Source organism: Fusarium subglutinans, assembly GCF_013396075.1.
Source record: "Fusarium subglutinans strain NRRL 66333 chromosome Unknown NRRL66333_c0000004, whole genome shotgun sequence".
Taxonomy (NCBI): Eukaryota; Fungi; Ascomycota; class Sordariomycetes; order Hypocreales; family Nectriaceae; genus Fusarium; species Fusarium subglutinans.
In genome coordinates this window covers 95,422-115,452 of record NW_023502067.1, presented here as the reverse complement: position 1 = coordinate 115,452, position 20,031 = coordinate 95,422, and the positions used below count along the sequence as shown (strand labels likewise).

The 20,031-nt window shown below is 48.5% G+C and overlaps 9 protein-coding genes across 9 annotated transcripts; 4 read left to right on the top strand and 5 right to left on the bottom strand.

Moving 5' to 3' along the window:
* Window positions 1-380: 380 nt before the first annotated feature.
* On the top strand, window positions 381-3,361 carry FSUBG_866 (uncharacterized protein; the record flags this gene model as incomplete). Its single annotated transcript, XM_036687089.1, has 2 exons — window positions 381-2,700; window positions 2,751-3,361. The coding sequence occupies 2 exons, from the start codon at window positions 381-383 to the stop codon at window positions 3,359-3,361; spliced, it is 2,931 nt and encodes a 976-aa protein (XP_036543452.1).
* A 200-nt stretch (window positions 3,362-3,561) lies between these two features.
* FSUBG_865 (glutathione S-transferase) lies at window positions 3,562-4,404 on the bottom strand (the record flags this gene model as incomplete). The annotated part of the gene is made up of 1 exon (XM_036687078.1): window positions 3,562-4,404. One exon carries the CDS (start codon window positions 4,402-4,404, stop codon window positions 3,562-3,564), a length of 843 nt encoding a protein of 280 aa, XP_036543451.1.
* Window positions 4,405-5,501: 1,097 nt separating this feature from the next.
* Window positions 5,502-6,793, bottom strand: FSUBG_864 (uncharacterized protein; the record flags this gene model as incomplete). The annotated part of the gene is made up of 2 exons (XM_036687067.1): window positions 5,502-6,090; window positions 6,144-6,793. 2 exons carry the CDS (start codon window positions 6,791-6,793, stop codon window positions 5,502-5,504), a joined length of 1,239 nt encoding a protein of 412 aa, XP_036543450.1.
* A 1,993-nt stretch (window positions 6,794-8,786) lies between these two features.
* On the bottom strand, window positions 8,787-11,093 carry FSUBG_863 (FRE1-ferric (and cupric) reductase; the record flags this gene model as incomplete). Its single annotated transcript, XM_036687056.1, has 1 exon — window positions 8,787-11,093. One exon carries the CDS (start codon window positions 11,091-11,093, stop codon window positions 8,787-8,789), a length of 2,307 nt encoding a protein of 768 aa, XP_036543449.1.
* Window positions 11,094-12,443: 1,350 nt separating this feature from the next.
* Window positions 12,444-13,172, bottom strand: FSUBG_862 (methyltransferase 13; the record flags this gene model as incomplete). Its single annotated transcript, XM_036687046.1, has 1 exon — window positions 12,444-13,172. One exon carries the CDS (start codon window positions 13,170-13,172, stop codon window positions 12,444-12,446), a length of 729 nt encoding a protein of 242 aa, XP_036543448.1.
* Window positions 13,173-14,489: 1,317 nt separating this feature from the next.
* On the top strand, window positions 14,490-15,361 carry FSUBG_861 (peptidase m50B-like domain protein; the record flags this gene model as incomplete). Its single annotated transcript, XM_036687035.1, has 2 exons — window positions 14,490-14,687; window positions 14,747-15,361. The coding sequence occupies 2 exons, from the start codon at window positions 14,490-14,492 to the stop codon at window positions 15,359-15,361; spliced, it is 813 nt and encodes a 270-aa protein (XP_036543447.1).
* A 639-nt stretch (window positions 15,362-16,000) lies between these two features.
* FSUBG_860 (uncharacterized protein) lies at window positions 16,001-16,880 on the top strand (the record flags this gene model as incomplete). The annotated part of the gene is made up of 3 exons (XM_036687024.1): window positions 16,001-16,134; window positions 16,186-16,295; window positions 16,384-16,880. 3 exons carry the CDS (start codon window positions 16,001-16,003, stop codon window positions 16,878-16,880), a joined length of 741 nt encoding a protein of 246 aa, XP_036543446.1.
* Window positions 16,881-17,434: 554 nt separating this feature from the next.
* FSUBG_859 (uncharacterized protein) lies at window positions 17,435-18,361 on the top strand (the record flags this gene model as incomplete). The annotated part of the gene is made up of 1 exon (XM_036687012.1): window positions 17,435-18,361. One exon carries the CDS (start codon window positions 17,435-17,437, stop codon window positions 18,359-18,361), a length of 927 nt encoding a protein of 308 aa, XP_036543445.1.
* Window positions 18,362-18,597: 236 nt separating this feature from the next.
* FSUBG_858 (pre-mrna polyadenylation factor fip1) lies at window positions 18,598-19,750 on the bottom strand (the record flags this gene model as incomplete). Its single annotated transcript, XM_036687001.1, has 4 exons — window positions 18,598-19,136; window positions 19,190-19,422; window positions 19,482-19,534; window positions 19,586-19,750. The coding sequence occupies 4 exons, from the start codon at window positions 19,748-19,750 to the stop codon at window positions 18,598-18,600; spliced, it is 990 nt and encodes a 329-aa protein (XP_036543444.1).
* Between the last annotated feature and the right edge of the window lie 281 nt (window positions 19,751-20,031).

Below are 20,031 nucleotides of genomic sequence, written 5' to 3'. Positions count from 1 at the left end.
CTTTGTCTCATGCTAGGCCCAATGGCAAAGGCCAGAGAGGATCAACCCCTGCTACGGGATTCAGCCCTATACCTGGGTGGGCGCCACTCTGTTTTATATTCGCAGCGGTAAACGATTACCATTGGGGGTCCTTGAGTCCTACTGGGCTGTGCTAACTTAGGTGTTGTTGGTCTGTTTTTAGATATGCATATAATATCTTGAGGCTGGGCTGCCCTTGGTAATAAGTGGGAGCCTATAGTTATTGTCTGTTCTGTTCTATTCTTTCCCTCCATTCTCGATTGATTTTCGCAGTAAATAGTGACTTATTTCCTCCATGTCTCGACAATAGTCTATTCACTCCTTACTTTGTCCCAAAGTAGGGTTCCAGAGTCACCATCGCCATGTACTCTCACCAGGCTGGCGTCAACGTGCGCTACGAGCCCCAAGTCACAGACGATGTATCTTGGGACACCAGTTCAGAGAAATTCCCCTCCGGCAAGAAAAGGACCTTTTATCGCCCTACAGCTTTAAGATGGTACTTTATCATCGGCCAGGTCGCCTTTCTCCTGGCTGTCATGGGACTAGTCATCTGGGCACTGATAAAAATGCCCAACTCAGATGGGACAGCAAAGATCATCCACAAGAGAAGCAACAATGTCAACCCGAATTTCCCACGGGACGATGCGGTAATGACTCCTGAAGTTGCAAGACAAACAATACTCGCGACAACTTACATCGTGAGCGACGTGTCTACTGTTGTTACTGTACCAGGCACGACAGGTAAATACACCACCACGATTGAGACCACAGAATACAGTACGCACTGGGACCTTACAACAACGGTAAAGGATGGTTCTACCATGACGAGCGTAGACTATACCGTGATCCCAACAAAGGTCGTCACCGAGGTCGTCACTACCAGGCCGGGAGAGGCAACAAAATCCGTTTTCACAAGTATCAGTGTGGGCTACTCGGTCGTCTATCCCTCTGGCTCCGACTCCGACTCCGCTGCGCCTGGCACTATCAGTTACACAGAGGCTATAACGATTACCCAGGCTTACTCTCTTCCCGGTGCGGTGACCACATACACGTCTACTCTGGAGGGAGATAGGACCGAGACTATCTACACCACTATCGTAGAAGATGGCGAAACAAAGACTCTGTCGCATGTCATCACCGAGGCGGCTCCTACTCAATACGAAAGCGTTGGAGAAACGACGGCATCAGCGAGCACCTATGTCTCATATGGCAAAATCACTATCACTTCTGTCTACACAGACCAGAAGCCTATTGGCAAGCCTAAGCTGACAGAAAAGGCGAAGCCCACTGTTATTAATGTCGTGACTGTCGAAGACGACCACACCGTGAAGAAAGTCGAGAAGCTGGACCCGACAACCTATGTCACCAAGGTCAAGGATATCGAGACGGTCGGGGTAGTTGTTTCTCAGGAAGGCGAAACATTTGTCAGCGAGATCGACGCTTTTGAGACCACAGTTGACATCGTTGAGACTGGAGTTGACGGACTGCTCACGACTAACCAAGTAATCTCAACCAAGGCCGCATCGCTAGCAACAATTACCAAGTCTGCTGTACCTACGACAATCATATCTACCAAGTCAACCGACAAACTCAAGACGATAACATCTGCACGAACAGCTTCTTCGACGATAATATCGACAATCAAAGGGAAAACAAAAACCTACGAAAAGACCACCACAATTGCCCCCACGGGCACCGATGATGCATCAGAAGCTGGAGCAACCGGGGGAGTGGTCAAGACCGTGGTAACAGTGTATGAGCTCGATGCTGGAAAGTACTTCCTGGGCAAATTTCTTCCTCCCATCCTTGCAGTTATGCTGTCAATACCTGCACGAGTCATCGACTACAACGCCCAACTCTTTCAGCCCTTCCACGCTTTGAACCGGGTCGACGGTGCTATGGGACCAGAGTCGATGAACCTTCACTTTGGTGGCTGGGCAGGAATTGTAGAGCCTTTCAATGGTCTTGTCGATGGTCACCCAGTACCTTTCATCACGATGCTGATCGTCTCGTTCTCAGCGCTTCTGACGCCTCTAGCAGTCGAAGCAGTCGGTTTCAAGATGCACGGCCAGTGCAAAATCAACGCTTATGAGGGTTGTGCTCCGGCCCTGGGTGTCTCACCACTATCGTCACGCATCCTCCTTGCAGTTTTAGGTCTGATGGTCTTACTGCTCTGCGGTCTGCTCTTCTTCCTTCGAAATTTCCACACTGGGGTGTATGCAAACCCCTGGAGTGTTGCAGGAGTTGCATCGCTGGCTTCAAACAGAGATATCAGACCGCAGCAAGACTCTGAGCGAAGAATCGAAAAAGAGATGGCAGAGAAGCGATACGGGTTTGGATTCTTCGAGAACCGTGCAGGCCGGACTGAGTATGGCATTGTTCTCTACGACGATGCCAGGGAGAACCTTCAGCATAATCATCCGCTCTCAGAGTCGAGTTCTGTGGACACGCAGGCAGTCGCAAAGGGGCGAAGGAACCCATTTCTCATGCTCGGTCTCGCCTGGCGTTTAGTATTTCTGCTGTTCCTGGTTGGGTTAATGGTGTTTCTGCTATACTACCATCTTACACTCGACAAGTCATCTTCCTTCAAGAACTTCATGAACAGCCAGACTTTTGGTGTTCGATTCTTGTTTGCCGCCTTTGGAGTTATTATCTCCTTTAGCTGGACCGCCTTCTTTATCAGTAAGTTCTCTTTGAAGCATCCTAATTCGGTTGAAGCTGACTCGAAACAGCTATCGCTATGGTTGTGCCATATCAGGTCATGTCGCATGGTCCCCAGTCAGCATCCAACTCAGTTTTGCTCACGAGACCTACGAATCCTTTCTCTGGTTTCTGGTCTGCGATCAAGCATGGACAAATATTTCCCGGTCTGGTCGCTCTAATGGCCATCTTCTCCGAGTTTATGCCAATTCTTCTTGCTAACATCCCTTACTCGCTATCACAAGTACGAGTCTCCCACGATATCTGCGCACGACTTTCTGTTGGCATTCTGGCTCTGATGGCAATCACCATACTCCTCAGCTTCATTGTCCGTTGGCCTGATATGCCAGTAGATCCTCGCTCCATTGCTGGAGCTATGTACTACGTGAGCGAGAGCAATATGGTAGATCACTTCAGTGGTATGGCGGACATGGACGGGGAGGAACGCAAGCAGCGTATTCGAGAATTGGGAGGGACATATTTGTATGGAAAGCTGACGACGCGAACGGGTGAGAAGAGGCCTGCTGTAGAGTGGGATGATCATACGCTGGGCGTTGATCCCTCGATGTCCCAGCGGAGGAAAGATAATATCCAAGTCAGGCATGACAGCATTGATACAGGATATTATGGGCATCGATCATGATTTATGAACACATTATAAACCGGGAGGTCTTACAATACACTTTTGGGCTGGGAAAAAGGAATGGTAACTTGGGTATTATAGTAGCATTCTGGAGTTTCTTTAGGCAATAAAAGCATGCTACCATTTTGGACTTCTTCGACGTGAATGTCACGGGCTAAATTTTCTGTCTGGGGAGTGAATCTTTGAACCTTAGGCTATTATTACTCTTCCAGCTCGGGGTAGTGTCGCCAAATTCCCTCGGAGTACTTCCTGCGCCTGTCACTCTGAAGATATTTGCTGATGTTTGGCCTCTCCTTGACAGCATCATACAACTTGAAAACGCCGTCGTATTCACCAGACTTATTCAATGCTTCGGTAGACTTGGGAAAGGCAAACTTGGTGCCATCGACAGCCTGGAGGGTTGTTAGCGACTCGGGGAAGAACTTGTTGGTCATCGTGGAAGTGTCACTCACCTGGAAAAGTACGAGGTCTGCGTAGGTCAAGCTGTCGCCATATAACCATGGGCCCTCACCGCTGGTTTTGGCGTCAAGCACTCGCTGCATGTACTTGAAATACTTGGGGAGGCGCTCCTTGATGAAATACTCGGACTTTTTCTTGGACTCCTCCTTCTGGTCCTCGTAGTAGAGACCAATGGCGATAGGGTGATGAGTATCATGGAGTTCATTTACAAGACCATCCAGGATCGTCAAAACAATTTCATTGAGATGATACACGCCGTTTCCTTCTTTGGGCGCCAGGCCGACCCTTGGAGCGACATACAGAAGAATATTGGGCGTCTGAGAAATGAGAAGATCGCCGTGCTTGAGGGCTGGGGGAGCTAGAGCAGGTGGGTTATGCTCATCGCCGATGTTGTCTGCAGAAGTAAGACTCTTGACTGCGTTCATGCCCTTCTCTATGTTCTGCGCAACGTCTGAGTAAGGGACACCAGCTTCTTCGAACACTAGACGGACGAATTCGCCGCGACCGGGAATGACTGGCCAGTAGATGAGCTCATAGGGAGCATCGTCATCAGTTTTGACACGCTTGGGTTCTGGCTGAGACATGGCGATGGTGCTTATTTAGGTGTTGATGTGAGAGTTAGAAGATGAAAGTGAGGAGAGATAGAGTCGTTAGAGAGACGATGTTACATAAATACGGCGGTCTCAAGGAAGGAAGGAAGGAAGCTCAGTTCAGCTCACCTGCATCGGAGCGGGATGCGGGATCGGCTGCGGAGGAGTGGGGTCCATCCCTTCCTTGGGAGCCAACCTCTTAATGCATGCAATAATCAATCCTTTGTCAAGATGATGTCAGCATTATTTTAGGTCATAATTGGACATATACGCCCTTTCTGGCTCCTCTACTGACACTCAATGCTCATTCACATTGTGTCATACGTACTCGGTCGAGAATAGATATGTAGGATCCGGAGCTGAAGCCGGACGGCACGGGGCGGACGGAGTGGGGATGAATGGAGTAGGCGGGGTTGGAGCTCAACATGAGATCATGTACGTACAAAACGTCAGTAGTTTTAGGTTTGATGTCACTGTTTGATTCACATGTCGTATGATGCCAAGCATCTATTCACCCATTTATCATACTGAATTATTTGATCTCGTGTTGCCAGCGCAGAGGGTATAGCCGGGAATAACTACTAACCTGACCTACCTAGGCTGTCTTCACAAGGTCCCTACTTAGGTACTAACCTAACCCCATCACATCGCTACAAGGACAAAATCTCCGAAGGCTTGGCATTTGCGGGCTTGAGGTCTAATACAATCAAGCTTTGCCCATGTAATTTGACTTTCAGCTAATGGAAATTCACGTGGTCGTGGAATGTCAATTGGCTCGAGAATGGAAGTTTGCGGCTAATAAATTCCAGAACAAGTTGCCTTTCTTCGTTACGGGTAAACCTGTCTTCTCTGCACTCGACGGGATAAGAGGATGCCATTCAGTTTTGTGAGGGGAATCAATATATGGTCAACACGAAAGGTTTTTAATCATGTCGTGCTCAGTTGAGCAAAGTTCTGTTTGAATCCTTTTTTGGTGTCTAGTAAAGTAGTAGACCTTCATCCATGATGCCCATTCCTGCTTCGCAAAGCTTATCCAAATCCCACCCAGCAAGTCTCAAGAACGCCAAACTATGTCAAATTATCATACCTCGTCAATTTGTAGGCCAAGATCTAGGCTGTGGTCTTGGTGGCCACGTGTCCATCTCGAGTGACGACGCTCCGCTATCTGAGCTCTTCTGTCGTCTAGCATCGTTGTATCCTCCTTCAATATCGATATGGTCGTCTTGTATCCTCACCCCCTTGGAGCTTCTTTGTAAACTATCGGTCCAGTTTCGCGAGTTCTTCTTGGGGCTGGTGACGACTGTGACAACTCCTGGAGCTGTGCCGGGTGGATAAGCGTGAGAGTTCGTCTTGTTGTAGTAGCTGCTGCTCTTGGATCGGAACATGTTTCGGAATAGGGGTCGAAGTGCTGGTATGCTGCCGCAGATAACTCCAAGGTTGGCCTCTACGGCTGTCCAGATCCAAAGGTGGAAGCCCTGCCAGGTGACATCGTAGGTTTCGTCGGTAACATAATGGGTATAGTATGCGCGCATAGAGGCCGCGAAGACAACGATGAGGCCGAGAGAGAAGACGACAATGAGGGCCATTCGCTGGGAGAAAGGTAGTTTTAGGTGGAAGAGTGTTTGTAGAGGAAGGGCGCAGACAAGGAGATCAGTGATGACAGTGGTAATGGCTTGGCTCCTAAAAGGTATATCGTTAGTGATTATCAGGAACAACTCGAAATAGTGACTTACAGTACACTGGGTCCTTCAGGACGGCAGCTGTCACCTCCGTCCAGCTTCCAGTATGCAGAGGTTGGGTTGCATTGTGTCCAAAGAACAATAAGGAAAATGAAGATGAGTGAGGTGACAAGAATCAGTGAGGCATAAGTCAAACGACGAAGCCAAGATTTGGCCGGGGCAATACGGAGATATGACACGAGGATGGAGTTCTTTGCCAGGCCCGAGGAAAACAGAAAGAGTGTCTGGGCCGCGAGTGAAACCTTTCGACCATTTTCCGCCTGAGACTTCTTGAGATCCCAGACATGGATATTCCAGCCGTAGAGCTGAGCTGCAAGAATGACACAGACAGTGACACCAATACCAAACACCTGCAAGTCCCACAAGTCAGCATTGGAGATGATCATCGTCGGTTGCACATGCAGCCGAGGTTGGGGTTGGGTTGAGTTGGGAGGGATATTTACCATGGCAGCCAGCATCAGCCAGTCATCGAGCCCATGCTTGTTGACCTTGAATATACGGACGTACAAACGGGCCATGAGTGTCAGGATGGCCACAGACATGATAGTGACCTCGACAATGAGCAGTGTAGGCCCACGATGAACGGGGTTGACAAAATTTGGCGGGGGCCATGAGGCCATCACCTCTGGCGGTGGATTGCGCATATTGTCAGTCCGTCAGTCAGTCACTGGTATCGTGAATCGAGAAGAGAGACGCCCGCGGCAGCGGGTGACAGAAGCAGAGGGAGCGTGATTATAACTACCTACTCTACTCTACTCTACTCTAGTGAGCCGATAGAAGAGAGGGACGGACGGTTCGCCGTTCGCCTCCGCGTAGACCCGCCTCCACGCATGGAGCCGTAAAGGGCAACTTGACACCCTTGAGATCCTCGTTGTTAAGCCCAAGACCCAAGAGTGGATTATACCGTACCTTGCTTGCGAGCCTACGGGCCTCGCGTGACGGCGGGTTCCTGGTGATGGCTAATGGCTTACAGAAGGGAATGGGAGGGCTTAGTTACGCTAGAAGACGCCATCATCAGTGGTCGAATGCAAGAGCCAGGGGACCCTAGTTTAGCGGCTTGAAGAAGAAAAAAAATCTCCAGAGCAAGGGCCTGAGGGCTTCAGTGAGAGACGGCTAGACAGGCACTAAAGAAATGGAAATGGCGTCGAGGCTTCGGGGGAAACCCACGGATTTTGACATTCAATTGCCTGCTCTGGACCAAGCTGCCGGGGCTAACGCTGGGGCCGAGGGGGGGCTTTAGGGCCTTAGGCTATTCGAGGTTTGGCTTCCGGGCGGAGCGGATGCGGATCCATACAGTAGCCGAGGCTTTTTACCTCAAAGAGTCGATTATCATTGAACGATCAGAGGCTGGGATGTCACAGCCGAGTAGCAGGGCCAGGGCCAGGGCCAGGGCTGGAAACTTGACTTGTTTCGCAGCTGGCTCAACAGGTTTGGTTGAGGTCGGTCCGTTTTTTACTTTGGGTCTCTGGATCATTGGTTGTCGTTCTGACAGCTGTTGGCATATAACACAGATCTTATATGCACATCAGAAAAATGGAAAATTCTGTTGTTTGCTTTTTATGTATGTATGGTCGGGTAATTGTAGATCCAACGTCTAACTATAGGTATCGGGGAACTCTAACCAGCTCCCTCAGCTAGATAGGTATGTATCAATCGATCTGCATGTCATGTCAAGTGAACGAACTCTTGCACTCACACTTCAGAACAGACATACTTTGATGCCATGTGGTCTTTTGTTTTGGGCACTCGGGCCCAAGCTTTACAACTAATTCAACGCCACGAATACCTAATTGTGATAAAGAAAAATACACATTAGGCAGGTGGTCTCACATACAGGAGGTTCCAGAGCGAGCGCTGTTACTAGTTAACGCCACCGCATGTCAAAACCATCACCTACCTTACCTTAGTACCTACCTACAGGCTACCTTACGTAGGTAGTATTGTCCTTCTCTACAGGGCCAAGCTTCAAGTCATCGGATGTCAAGGATGCAGCTGCCAGGGGTAAAACGTGAGAACTGTGCCTCTGGGCCTAGCTTAGTACCAAGTACCTAGCTCTTGGTATTTGTCAATTATTCGCTCGGGTCAACGCTGCACTCGTGATCTCCAACGTGACCTTGCTGGCCACAGAACCAATGACATGCAGATGCTGACCGCTTCAGTTGAGTAGTCAGTATACGATGCTGATTACGAGAATATCCCACATGGGAAATTCAACCATCGATAGCTTACGGTGATGGTCTGAGGAACTTTTACATAGCATACCTACTCATACTAGACTATGTGCAACTCAAAGTTTCCAACTATCGATGCCGAAATTGACGTTTACGTCAAACATAGGTCAATGCGACACAGAATAATCTAGCTTGATCTAGAAGTTCATCTTGAAACGAGAACGTCTCTGAATAGAGTTCAAGTAGATATATCCGCTCGGTCCGCGTTTCTCATAATGGCTAGTCTAGTCTAGTTGAGTCCCGCCAGCTTGGGCCTGATGAAATGAAGATTGATTACACAAGACATCTACTCCGTAGTCTTATAGTGATGAACACTTCTAATTCAAGATCATCTAGTGTAGAATTTACGTCAAGTGGGCAGATCGTCATCTTGATTGTTTAATTGAGTGACATACCACCACCAAAACTACCAAGAATAGGCCTCATCTAAGAGCACATAGGCGCGGCATAAGGCGTTGCTCCTCACAATCTCAACAATGTCTCTACGCACTTCATCAGCCATACCAGGAGGTCCACACATGACAATCGCCAGCGCACCATCACCTGGCGCTCCAATCAATTCTTGGGTCAAGATGCCCCTAAGATCCAAACGCTCCCCCACAACCGTTTCGACCTTCACACTCCTTGGCAGATCAGTAAGAGCTGATGTTAGGGCTGTGATAAGACCTTTCTTGCGGCTCGACCAGAAAATTTTGGTATTGCCTGAAGCGCCTTGCCGAAGATATGGGAGACAGGCTGTGATGCCAATACCTCCAGCAATACACAAAATGTCTTTGCAGTGCGAGAGTTGAGGTGAAATATCCCCAGAATGATGGTAGGGTCCTTCGACGATCACCCGAAGTTGAAGTGCTTCAGATTGCTGGCCAGACACCCGTGATGCGAGTTTCTTGGTCGTGCCCGTTCGGACCCGAGCATAGAATACAGTAGATCTCCCCTCAGTCGCGCTAACAACTGAAGTGTTCTGGTTGATATTAACACCCTTTTCGGCGTCTGTCTCAGAACCACGTGAGACTGCCACGCTTTCCTCTTTGGCACCAGTTGTCGATGGCTGGTGGCTATTCTCACTAGTCAATGAGCCAGAATGTGCGACGGAAAAGGGGTGAGTCTCCCAGAAACGCCACGAAAGTGTAGGGAAAGCAAGATACGCAACACCACCCTCCAGAGGCTTTCCATCAATCTCGATTCGGATATACTCTCCGTCAACATCTGAAATGGTCGAAATGGTAGCCTTTCGATTACCTTGCCAAGCCATGCGAACTAGTCGAACGACATGTTCGAGACCCCAAATACCTCCAGCCACGAATGCAAAGATCTCGTATCCCCAATTGTACTCATAAAGATACCAGATATGGTAGTAGTATCCAATAAGGAAGAGGAGGGCTAAGATTATGTGCGACCCAAGGAAGAACTCGTACATCTTCTGCCTGACTGGCAGCAGGGAGCAGGGCAATATCGCACATACTGCCACTGTTCCTACAATACCCCAAATCCAGTACTCGCGTACCAGCTCTTCTTCGTAGGTGCCTTGGATGACATAGTTTGCGAGAAGCATGGCAGAGTGAACGATTGTATGGAAGATAGCCCAGTATCCAAGCCATCTATGCAGCAGGAGATATGTACTATGGCTCCAGTCCGTGAAATAAAGAAGAACATTGTTGCGAGCTGAAAATAGGAACAATGCCACAACGTTGCCCATTGCCATGTCACCTGCCCGGTTGCCCACGACGCTGATTGTCTGCATCTTAAGGGAGGCAAAACCAGCCTGAGGTTGATGGACTGTATATGGTCCGAGCCAGAGCAGGATGTTGAGAGTACTGATTAAGGCGATGTAGAGTGCCTGCCCACTGTTGGGAACATTACCAGCAACAGTTGGCTCACGGTGTCGCTTACCAAACACCGCTGGGACAATGAGAAATGATTGCCAGTAAGACCATCCTCGACTCTTAGTCAGACCAGGTATGTATCTCAATAGAGAAATGATAGCTGGGAGGAAGATGGCCACGAGTGTGACGGTGAGAGTCATCGTTGTATGGCCAGCCTCGTTGGCCTCAAAGTCAAAGAGATAGTTATACTGGAGTTGCCAGTCCTCAGGGCCGATGAAGCTGGTCTCGTTGAGGGGCTCTGTTCCGCCAGCGGTGACGGGCAAGGGACTTGACACATTGAAAGTTACTAAGCCTTCGTGAGAAGAGGTATCGTGGCCACCATGGCGCGGGAAAATACCAGTCCTCTTCTTATGATGGCTACCATTGTTGTGACCAGACGTCGAATTTGTGCTATGGGAAGCCATTGATTCGTCTTCCCTGGCCGCACTCAAAGCATCTTCATACGACATGACCGGAACATAGTCAGACTTTCCAATAGTTCCTGTTCCAAGATGCGATGCCCAATAGTCTTGGACCAGACTCATAGAAGGATTTCCTGCGAGAGGACAGTATGTGTCTATACAAAGAGCCATAGTCTTAAGAAAGACCTGGTCTTCCACAAAACAATCGGGCGGTGTCGTGACGGGATTATGTGCTGTCCCATGATTCTCGGTCGACTCGGTAGGAGTACAGGAGAGTTGTTGCTTTCGGATAACTTGTCGACAGGCGAAAGAGCAGGTTGGGTTATACATTGTCTTTCCCCAGCCAATGAGGCCTGTGCCATCGGATTGAACGCCAGTGGCACATAGTGTTATGAGGGCTGCTAAAGCCACTGGTTTTGATTGAACCATAGTTGTTGGGATGTGATCCTACAATCTGGACACACAGAGGTGGGCATCGAGAGCCTTAAGTCTTTGCGAGTAGACGTGAGCTGGGGTGATAACACGCCACGGTGAGCAAGTTTTGTCTTGGCTAGGGGTCTATCTTATTCGATTTGAAGTGGAGGGGAATAAGTGATCTGGGTCTGGTTTCTGTGAACTTGGCTGGGATAACTAGGATGCCCAAGGTTCAACTCTAAAGAAGCACAAACTCAGGATGAATCAAGGTTTGATAAAAGTCCAGATCTCTCGTAAGGTATGCTTGAGAGTGATTAAACTCTTGACCCGAAGTTTGTGATGGACAATGTTCATGCTGGTGGTGTCTGCTTCTGTAGGTAGTCACGATAAGCATAAAATTAACTCAGATTTAATGCCACCATCCCGCTCTTTGGCTAGAACAAATCCATGCTCTCTTAAGTGTAAGTGTCTGTCATCAATGGCCTGATAGGCTCGTTTATAGTGGTTGAGACCGTTGAGCTGGGAATGCCTGTGGTCTTGGCACAGGATGAGCACGTTTGAGAAGGTTTCCCCATCTGGGACAAATCCTAGAACCTAGTGGTGATTGGATCTTGTCTTGTAGAAACTCTTCGAGACAGACTATCTGGTGGAATTACTATTCCGGCCACCTTATTCGGATCACCTTGTAAGCGTGTCTGATCTGGAAGCTCACATGCGGTTCTTTAAGTTGCCCAGAAGTTACCTAGGTGTAGCAGGATTTTCCGATTTCAGGAAGAATAAAGCCCTAGGTAGAACAAAACTCTCCATTTCACTTAATCGATATTTCTTCGCGACCTTATACAGCTCTTGATACGTACAAGTGCCTTACTCTAAACAATTGAACTTACAAGTGGTTCCCATATCTCAATATCCCATCACCAGACCTCACACATGAACACCCGAGAGAATTTCACGCATGACTTCTAGGTACCTATTGCATTCTTCAGATTTACCAAGAGAGACTACAAGTCGGAAGATATGATGTACTTTTGATTAACATGGTAACGTGGATTCTGTCGCTCGGCCATATAAACCAGTGGAGAATAGCTACCCTTGAGTCGAGGATCAAGTTCGATCGACCCTCTGGTAAAATAGTTTGTAGGCATTTCATAAAATAGTATCAAGTTTTAATTAATCCCATTATTGATAACATCTATTCACAGGAAAGAAAATCCAAGAACCGCGAGTTGTCCAATCAGGGACAAAAGAGAACTATCCAGCCAGCTGGCGCATCGTCAGGTCAAAGCTGACTATTCTATAGCAATGGGACTCCATCCCAGCAATGAATTGCATAGCCATTTTTGATTTGATAAGCGCATTGTAGTCTCAGCCTTCTCCCGCAGGGTTGTCGTCCGTACTTATAGGGGAACCCGGAGTGGTATCTGGCTTCGGCCGAAGAAGATAGCACCAGTGGTATATATCTGGATCATTCGGCAACGTTTTTTGAGTCAAGACTTTGGCAAGGACCTCAACGTCAAACGCAAAGTCATCCAGGTCAAATCGGTAGGCTGAATAACTGAACGAGATCCAAACGCCACCGTCCGCAAGACAACGCTTGATACCAGCAGCCATCCGCCGCAGCGCCATCTCACCACCACATGAAATCGCATCAACCGTACTTTTGTCAACGATAAGATCAAACTTTTCGCACAGATCTAGCTGTGTAGCGTCTTGCACATCATATCGCATTTGAATGTCTCCAAAGGCTTGCTCTTCGAGATCGCGACCCCGATCAATAGCGAGTGGTTCATAGTCGATGTTAAGAATATCGCGGAAGCCCCGCGATCGGAAATGATTCTGCAGGTCGCTTGTCCCGAAGCCGATGTGGAGGATGCGGGCCGTGGTCGGGTCAAGCCGGTCGAGAACGGGCTTGACGAGCGGCATGAAATCGGCCGAGGGAAGAAGCCATTCGAAGGCTTTTTCGGACGAGAAGCGCTTGTGCCAGTAGCTCTGTTTCTCGAAATCGGAGGCCATCATCAAGGCCAAGGCGCTGTGTGTGGTCTGGAAGATGCTTGGGGAGATGGGTATGGGTGGGATCTGTGGTGCGGATGCCATGGTCTTTTAACGTTAGGTAGGTAGTATTTTCTGTTTAGTATCCGTAGAGCCGCTTATTAGCTGAGTTATCGATTGAGGTCAGCCAGAAGGTCCTTGCTTTGCGGTATCATGACAATGTGGTTTTTTTGCACAAATCCTGGTTGTTGGTTCGTTATCTGGGCCCACAGAACTGGGACTGCTGGCAGTGATAGATGGGGCGGTAGAAGAAGTTGGAAGCTTCATGTCAATGTTTTTGCTTTTCTTTCGGTGAGAAAGATGAATGCTAGCCAAATGGGCAAGTTCACAATTAGGGACTGGCAATGCTTGCCGCTATTGTCATGATGGTCATCATCATTGTACACCCATACTATGGGGCTTGATAGCTGGACACTGTAAGGTACTCAGAGTTATCTGTATTGTGTACTTATACGTATCATGAAGCGCGTGTCAAAGGAGCGGTCTCCTATCAGTGAGATCATTGAATATACCTGATGCTCAGGAAGATATCACCAAGCTTAGTGGTCTTTTTCTTATAGCATAAAATAGCGTGGCTCGGGTCTAGCCTAGAATAAGTTGTAGAATAGGAACAGGGGTCCATTGTCTCCGAATAAATAAACATTAATTGCCGACTTTTGTTTGGGAGGGCCCTTGACCGTCTTTATTCAACCAAGCCCAGGTCGTGCGTGTGTCTCTCAGAGGCAGATGACGTAGTCACGTCAAAGTTTTAATGGGGTACTTTAGTAGGTATTCCAGGGTGTTCCCAACCTAGTACCTTAGCCTCAGGGAGCAAGAAAACACCGGACCTTAATCTAGGGTGCCAAAATAAACTTAGCAAAGATCCCCTAAACTTAGGCTAAATCTACCTAAATATTTTTATTACTTAGGGTTAAGGTTTTATATTTTCTTTCCTCCCCTAGCCTAGCAACCCCGTCCCCTATTAATACCAGCCAATGGCGGTTATTTCCAGCCACATTCTAGAGCGAGGCGCTGTTTCAGCTCCGCCCCGAAATGCCGCGTCAACACCACGCAAGGAATTGAATTGAATTGAATTGAATTCAAGCCAAGAGAAGTCGTGAAGCGGCGGCTTACGAGGCGTTTGCTGCCGAATGTCAGTCGATGGAGGGGAACTTGGCTTAATAAAAATCTGTCTTTTAACAATCACACCCTGATTTTACTCGCTTTTCCTTGCTTCAAAGTCATCTCTTTCGTTTATTGACTTTGCGATTCGAGTAAACACCATCCACTGCCCAACAGATCTCTACAACCAGTCGCACGCAATTAGGTTCTCACCCGTAAAACCGATTCGATAGCGAGTCTCAATCCGTCAAAGATATCACCATGGCTCCGCACCCGGATCCTTCATCGCTGGCTTTGGGATATGCAGCTGAAAACACCTTCAACACCATAACCAGACGCGACCTCCAGAACCCAACCCACACTCAGCAAGTCACACTGGGCATCATCGGCGTCTATGTTGTGGCTATTGCTATCCTATGGAACGTCCCCTACGTCCGCATGGTCCTCTGGCCCTTCAAGGTATGCACCCCAACACCTAACAAACAATCACCAAGTCAACTAACTGCTGACACGCGCAGATGCTGGTCATCGCCTTTCACGAGTTTGGCCACGCCTTTACTGTTCTCCTCACAGGTGGCCATGTCAAGTCAATCACTCTTGATCCGAACGAAGGTGGCGTGACACATTTCTACGGCGGCAGTCAAGGCTTGTCACTGCCCGCTGGCTATCTCGGTTCTTCCATCATCGGCGCGCTACTCATCTTCTGCGGATTCAACATCGTGGCTAGCAAAATCGCCAGTATCGTTCTCGGCGTTTGCTTCCTGCTAACGCTCTGGTGGGGGAAGCGTGATTGGCTTACCATTGCGACTGTTCTTCTCGCCGTTGGACTCCTCGTCGCTTGCTGGTTCATCGAACACGCCCAAGCGCTGCGATTCGTCGTCCTATTCATTGGTGTCATGTCTTCCTTGTACAGCGTGTGGGATATTTGCGACGATCTGATCCTGCGCAAAGTCAACGAGTCCGACGCGAGTGTTTTCGCAAAGCGATATGGCGGCTCATCGCAGTGCTGGGGTGCCATCTGGGCTGTCATTTCGGTTCTTTTCATGGCTGCTGGCATTGTTGCTGGTTTGGCGGCCTTTTCGCAATCCTTTGCCCAGCAAGAGAAGGATTCACAGAAGTTTATACCTACCTGAGCTACATGTTTGAGGATATGACCAAAATTTCATGTTTGCTGGCTGTATACACACCTAGGCATGGAATCATCCGGAGGTTGTAGCTAGTGCAGATGTTTTGAAACGTCTCGTTATGATAACGAAAACAGGTTGGATGGCCAGGTGGTGGTTTGAGCACAACTACCTCATGTGTTACAAATACCCAGCGTATAGGAGCGTGTTTGCCTTGATACCCCTTGGAAGCCGATTCTTCCTTGCTACAGAAATAATAATTAAAGAAAAAAACAGATACAATTACATCACAAAGATCGACCAGGCCAGTTTCGGAAATGTTTGCAATGTTGATGAGGTTATGGTGTGGAATTGCATTCGGCAAACTTGAGGTATCTCGCCAAATCAAGACGCCCATTGTATGCCCCTATTCAGACACAGTCGGTCCTTTCACAACTCGTTTGAGTCTGACAGACCGCTTGTAGTACCATTGTGACTGTAGTAAAGCCATTCTCTAGCCTCATGAAACAAGAAAAGCGGTAGGTGCCCGCAATCAATAGCAGAAACATTTGCTAGCATCTCTATCACGTCAAGTATATAGATACTGGCTATTCCCCCACGATGTTCCAGCCGGCTTGCAACCAATTCACCGAGAAACAACCTTGCAAGATGTCCGATCCCTATTCTGTTCCCGGTACCTTCATCGGTCGACCAACGCAGCGAGAAGACTTCTCGCATGAAACTGCCACCGTAAGCCTCGCAGGAGAGAGCTACTTCTTTAGTGGCCCAGCAAGAAGCTACGGGTGAGTCAACAGAGTAACAGTATGAGGTATGCCTGCTGACATGCGTGGAAGACGAGTTCACAGAGGGATGGGAGGTCAACCAAAACTTGACTTTGATCATCGAAAGGGGCTCGACAAGACTGCATACATCATCCTTGGTCCCGATCCACACTTCTTCCAATGTCGTCGTTATCATCAAGGGAATATTGCCGCACAAAGCAAGTGGTGTTCTTTTTTGTTGCAGTTGACTTGACTGACCACCGAAAACAGACAGTTCTGACCTTGAGGATTATGGGGAGATTGCAGATCTTTACACAGAACATGATGTTGAACGCCCATCATTCCTCTATCTCGGTCCTAACAAGACTTTCTACACTCGTGTAGACGATGGAACTGAGAAGTGGGAGCTCCCTCATGAGATAGTCCGTCGAGGCTTACAGGTGACATCTGACGCCGTTCGATCTGCGGTTGACAGTCTTTGGCTTGGTGTAGGTAACGCTTGGGTTGCGCAGTATCGGGACAATCGCTTCAGATTCGATCTCCGGGGTCAATATGCCAACCTGGAGCCGGTTTTGCGTCAGAAACAGGATCAGGAGGTCTCTATAAATGCGCTGGCATTGAATGTGGTTGATGGAGAGTCTTATGTCTGTGTCTTTAACGATGGAGATGTGGTATACGAGGCTGGTTCAGCTCGCTTTGATGGAAAGGAACTTGAAGCTTGGTGTGAGCAGAACTTTAGATTCACTCAGAGACTGAGACTCGCTTAGGTGAGATGCAAGACGATTGCTCGCTGTGAGCCCTATCGAGATCGTCTTCAAGCTGAATGACGTCTATATGGTCATCGAACAGGAATTCGTTTTCGTAGCAGACAAAGAGCACTCGATCTGAAATAGCCAGAACCATTACTTGGCCAGGTATCTTGAATCCTGCAGGAAATATCTTATCATTGGTTAATTGATGCCCATCTATGGTGATCAATCCTGCATCTCACGCGTAGGTCTCGCTCAGGCTGACTGTCAAGGGGGTGCAATAAAACTTAGGACCTCTATCTTAGGTGATAAAAATTCTTAGGTAAGCTTAGTTTGATTTAGTATAATTGAGTATAGATTTAGAGAACCTTAGACTAAGTAATTTTGGCAACCTAATTTAACGTCAGAAGTCTTCTTGCATCCCGAGGACTGTGTAATAAGAGATGTGGCAACCTGCTTACCCGGTGGATAAGCAAAGGCAATTGTTACATGTAGCAATTCAGTATTAAAAGATATACCAGGCTGAACGAGCCAGAACCTCAAGAAGCTGTTCACAACATAACACTGAGAACATGTCCAATACTCGAACTATTTTCCAGCTCGACTCCCAGCCAACCTGGTTTGAGAACATCACTCTCAGACCAAACGGGACTATCTTGGCAACTCGCCTCGATGTCCCCGAGGTCTGGGAGATTGATCCTGAGAAATCAAGTGGCTCCAAGATCCTCAGCGTCCCTCTTCCAGATGACATCCCGAACCCAGCACTCACCGGCATCTGTTGTCTCAAGCCCGATGTCTTTGCGGTAGCTGCAGGCTCATTTGACATGATCGGAGGTGCCAAGCCCAAACCTGGATCATGGAGTATTTGGGTCGCAGATCTCACTGGTGAACAGGCAAAGGTAACCAAGATAGCCGATATGCCTGAGATTGGCATGATCAACGGCATAGCTACATGGGATGAAAACACTGCGCTCGTCACAGATTGCCTCTATGGCAAAGTATACAAGCTCAGTGTTGCCACAGGATCATACAACGTTACCCTGGAAGACGACACATTTACAATTCCAGCCGATGCCCCTTTTCAAGTTGGCCTTAATGGTATCAAAGTCGATCGCTTCTCAGAGCAAACTTATGTCTATTACACAACGACAAGCCGTTTCTGTGTATACCGTGTACTCGTTACGCAAAAAGCCCAGGCTGCAGGTTCCTTTGAAACGCTTACACCGGGACTTGTCGCAGATGATTTCGTTGTAGCTCACGATGGGGCCTTGTACGTGTGCACCAATATATCAAACACCGTCGTACGAATCCCCGCTAGTGGTGGAGAGGCTGTGGTGGTGGCGGGTGAAGCAAAGGCATTCGATGTCGCAGGCTCAACAGCATGTGTGTTTGGTGAGGATGAAGGAGTTCTGTACGTTTCGACTTGTGGAGCAAATGCAGTGCATGTGGACGGAAAGACAGAGCCAGCGAAGATCGTTGAAGTGAAGCTTAGCTACTAGTTTCTTTTTTGGGTATAATCTGCAGGTACAGAGACAAGTTCAAGACGTGTATTCAAGCCTACACTCAGTGGTAACTCGTTCTCCTGAGTACGGTAGCTCGTGAAGAGAGCCAATCTATCATGGTCCCATGCCTATCGGCAAAATGCCCCAACGCCAGGTTCTCCCATTAACAAATCGACAAAGCCCATTGGTTTTGGTCTGTGAAATTCACAAGGGGCAACTTCAGAGAGAGGCTATTACCATCTCCCCCGACGTCCGCGACCCCCAAATCCTCCCCGGCCTCCTCCTCCTCCGCCTCCAGACATATTTTGATCATATCCAAAACCACCTTGATTGCCACCGAAACCACCGCCAAAGTTACCCCCTTGGCCACCCTGTGCTCCTTGTGCACCCGCTCCTCCAGCATTCTGCATACCAGAGAACATGGCGTTCATCTGACTGGGATCCATTTGGCTCGGGTCCATACCTGATGCCATCATCTGCTGCATCATGGCCTGCATTTCAGGAGGCATACCGTCCATTCCACCAGGCATTCCCCCTTGTTGAGCACCCGAGTTGCCGGCTCCTGGCATACCCATACCGCCCATCATCATCATGTTGAAGTCTTCCATCATCTTCTTGTTGTTCTGGGCAAAGACATCGGCTCCGAATTCTCCTCGGACGGTCTCTTGCTTGGAAGCGTAAAGCGCCCATGTAAACTCATCGAAGCCGTAGTTGAAGTAGTCGCTGATATCGGTACCGGGTTTTCGCCATGGCTTGTCACTATCTGGTAGGTCTTGAATTGCTCATGTTAGTATTTGCGCGACAACAATCGGTAGAGTTATTAACCTTCGTCAATGTTGACCTGTGTTATAGGCTTTCCAGTTCCAGGGTGAATCGGGTTTACGTTCACGTCTATCGTTGATTTAGATGCCGCAGCAGAAGTCTTGTCGGCGCTTGGCGCAGCAACGTTAACTGATGGTCGTGATTCTGAGTCCTTACGTGCTGGCGCAGGTTGTGTTGGCACATCGCTTGAAGCTGTTCTTTGGGGAATGTTTCGAATATCACTGTACTTGGACTGTCTAAAGTTGGAAGGACTAGTTAGTAACCTCAGAACCTAGCGCCCGAAGGTATAGCGTACTGTGGTGGTTCTGGTTTTGTGCCATCTTTGCGCTCTGTGATGATGTCGATGTCCTGAGAAATTATGTCAGTTGGTGTGTATTAGACGTGTCGCAGATCGCATACCGAGTCATCCTCGTCAGAGTCATCATCCTCATCCATAGCGGCACCCTCATCCTCTTCTTCGCCTTCTTCTAAATCATCTGCTTTTGGCTTCTTATCCTCTGGAGCTGTGGTCTCGGTCTTTGGCTCATCTGGCACATAGAAATCATCCTCGTCGTCGATATCCATGTTTGCGATTCTGGCAATAAGGGTTTGGCAAGTGTAAAATCAAGTAGTTGCGGCTATAATTGGTCGATATCGAGAATTGATATGTAAGTACAAAGACGTCAAGCTCAAGCTCTCACAATAAAGCAGCTATTGGTTGGTCGGCGCCGCATTTCTCCGGAACTCGACTCACCGCAGCTCCGGGGATACTCACCGAGTCTCACCGAAGGCCAGAATGGACCAAGCGCCATCTTCTCCAACAAGCTTGGAGACTTTTTTGTCGTGCCGCGGCGTCAAAACACGGG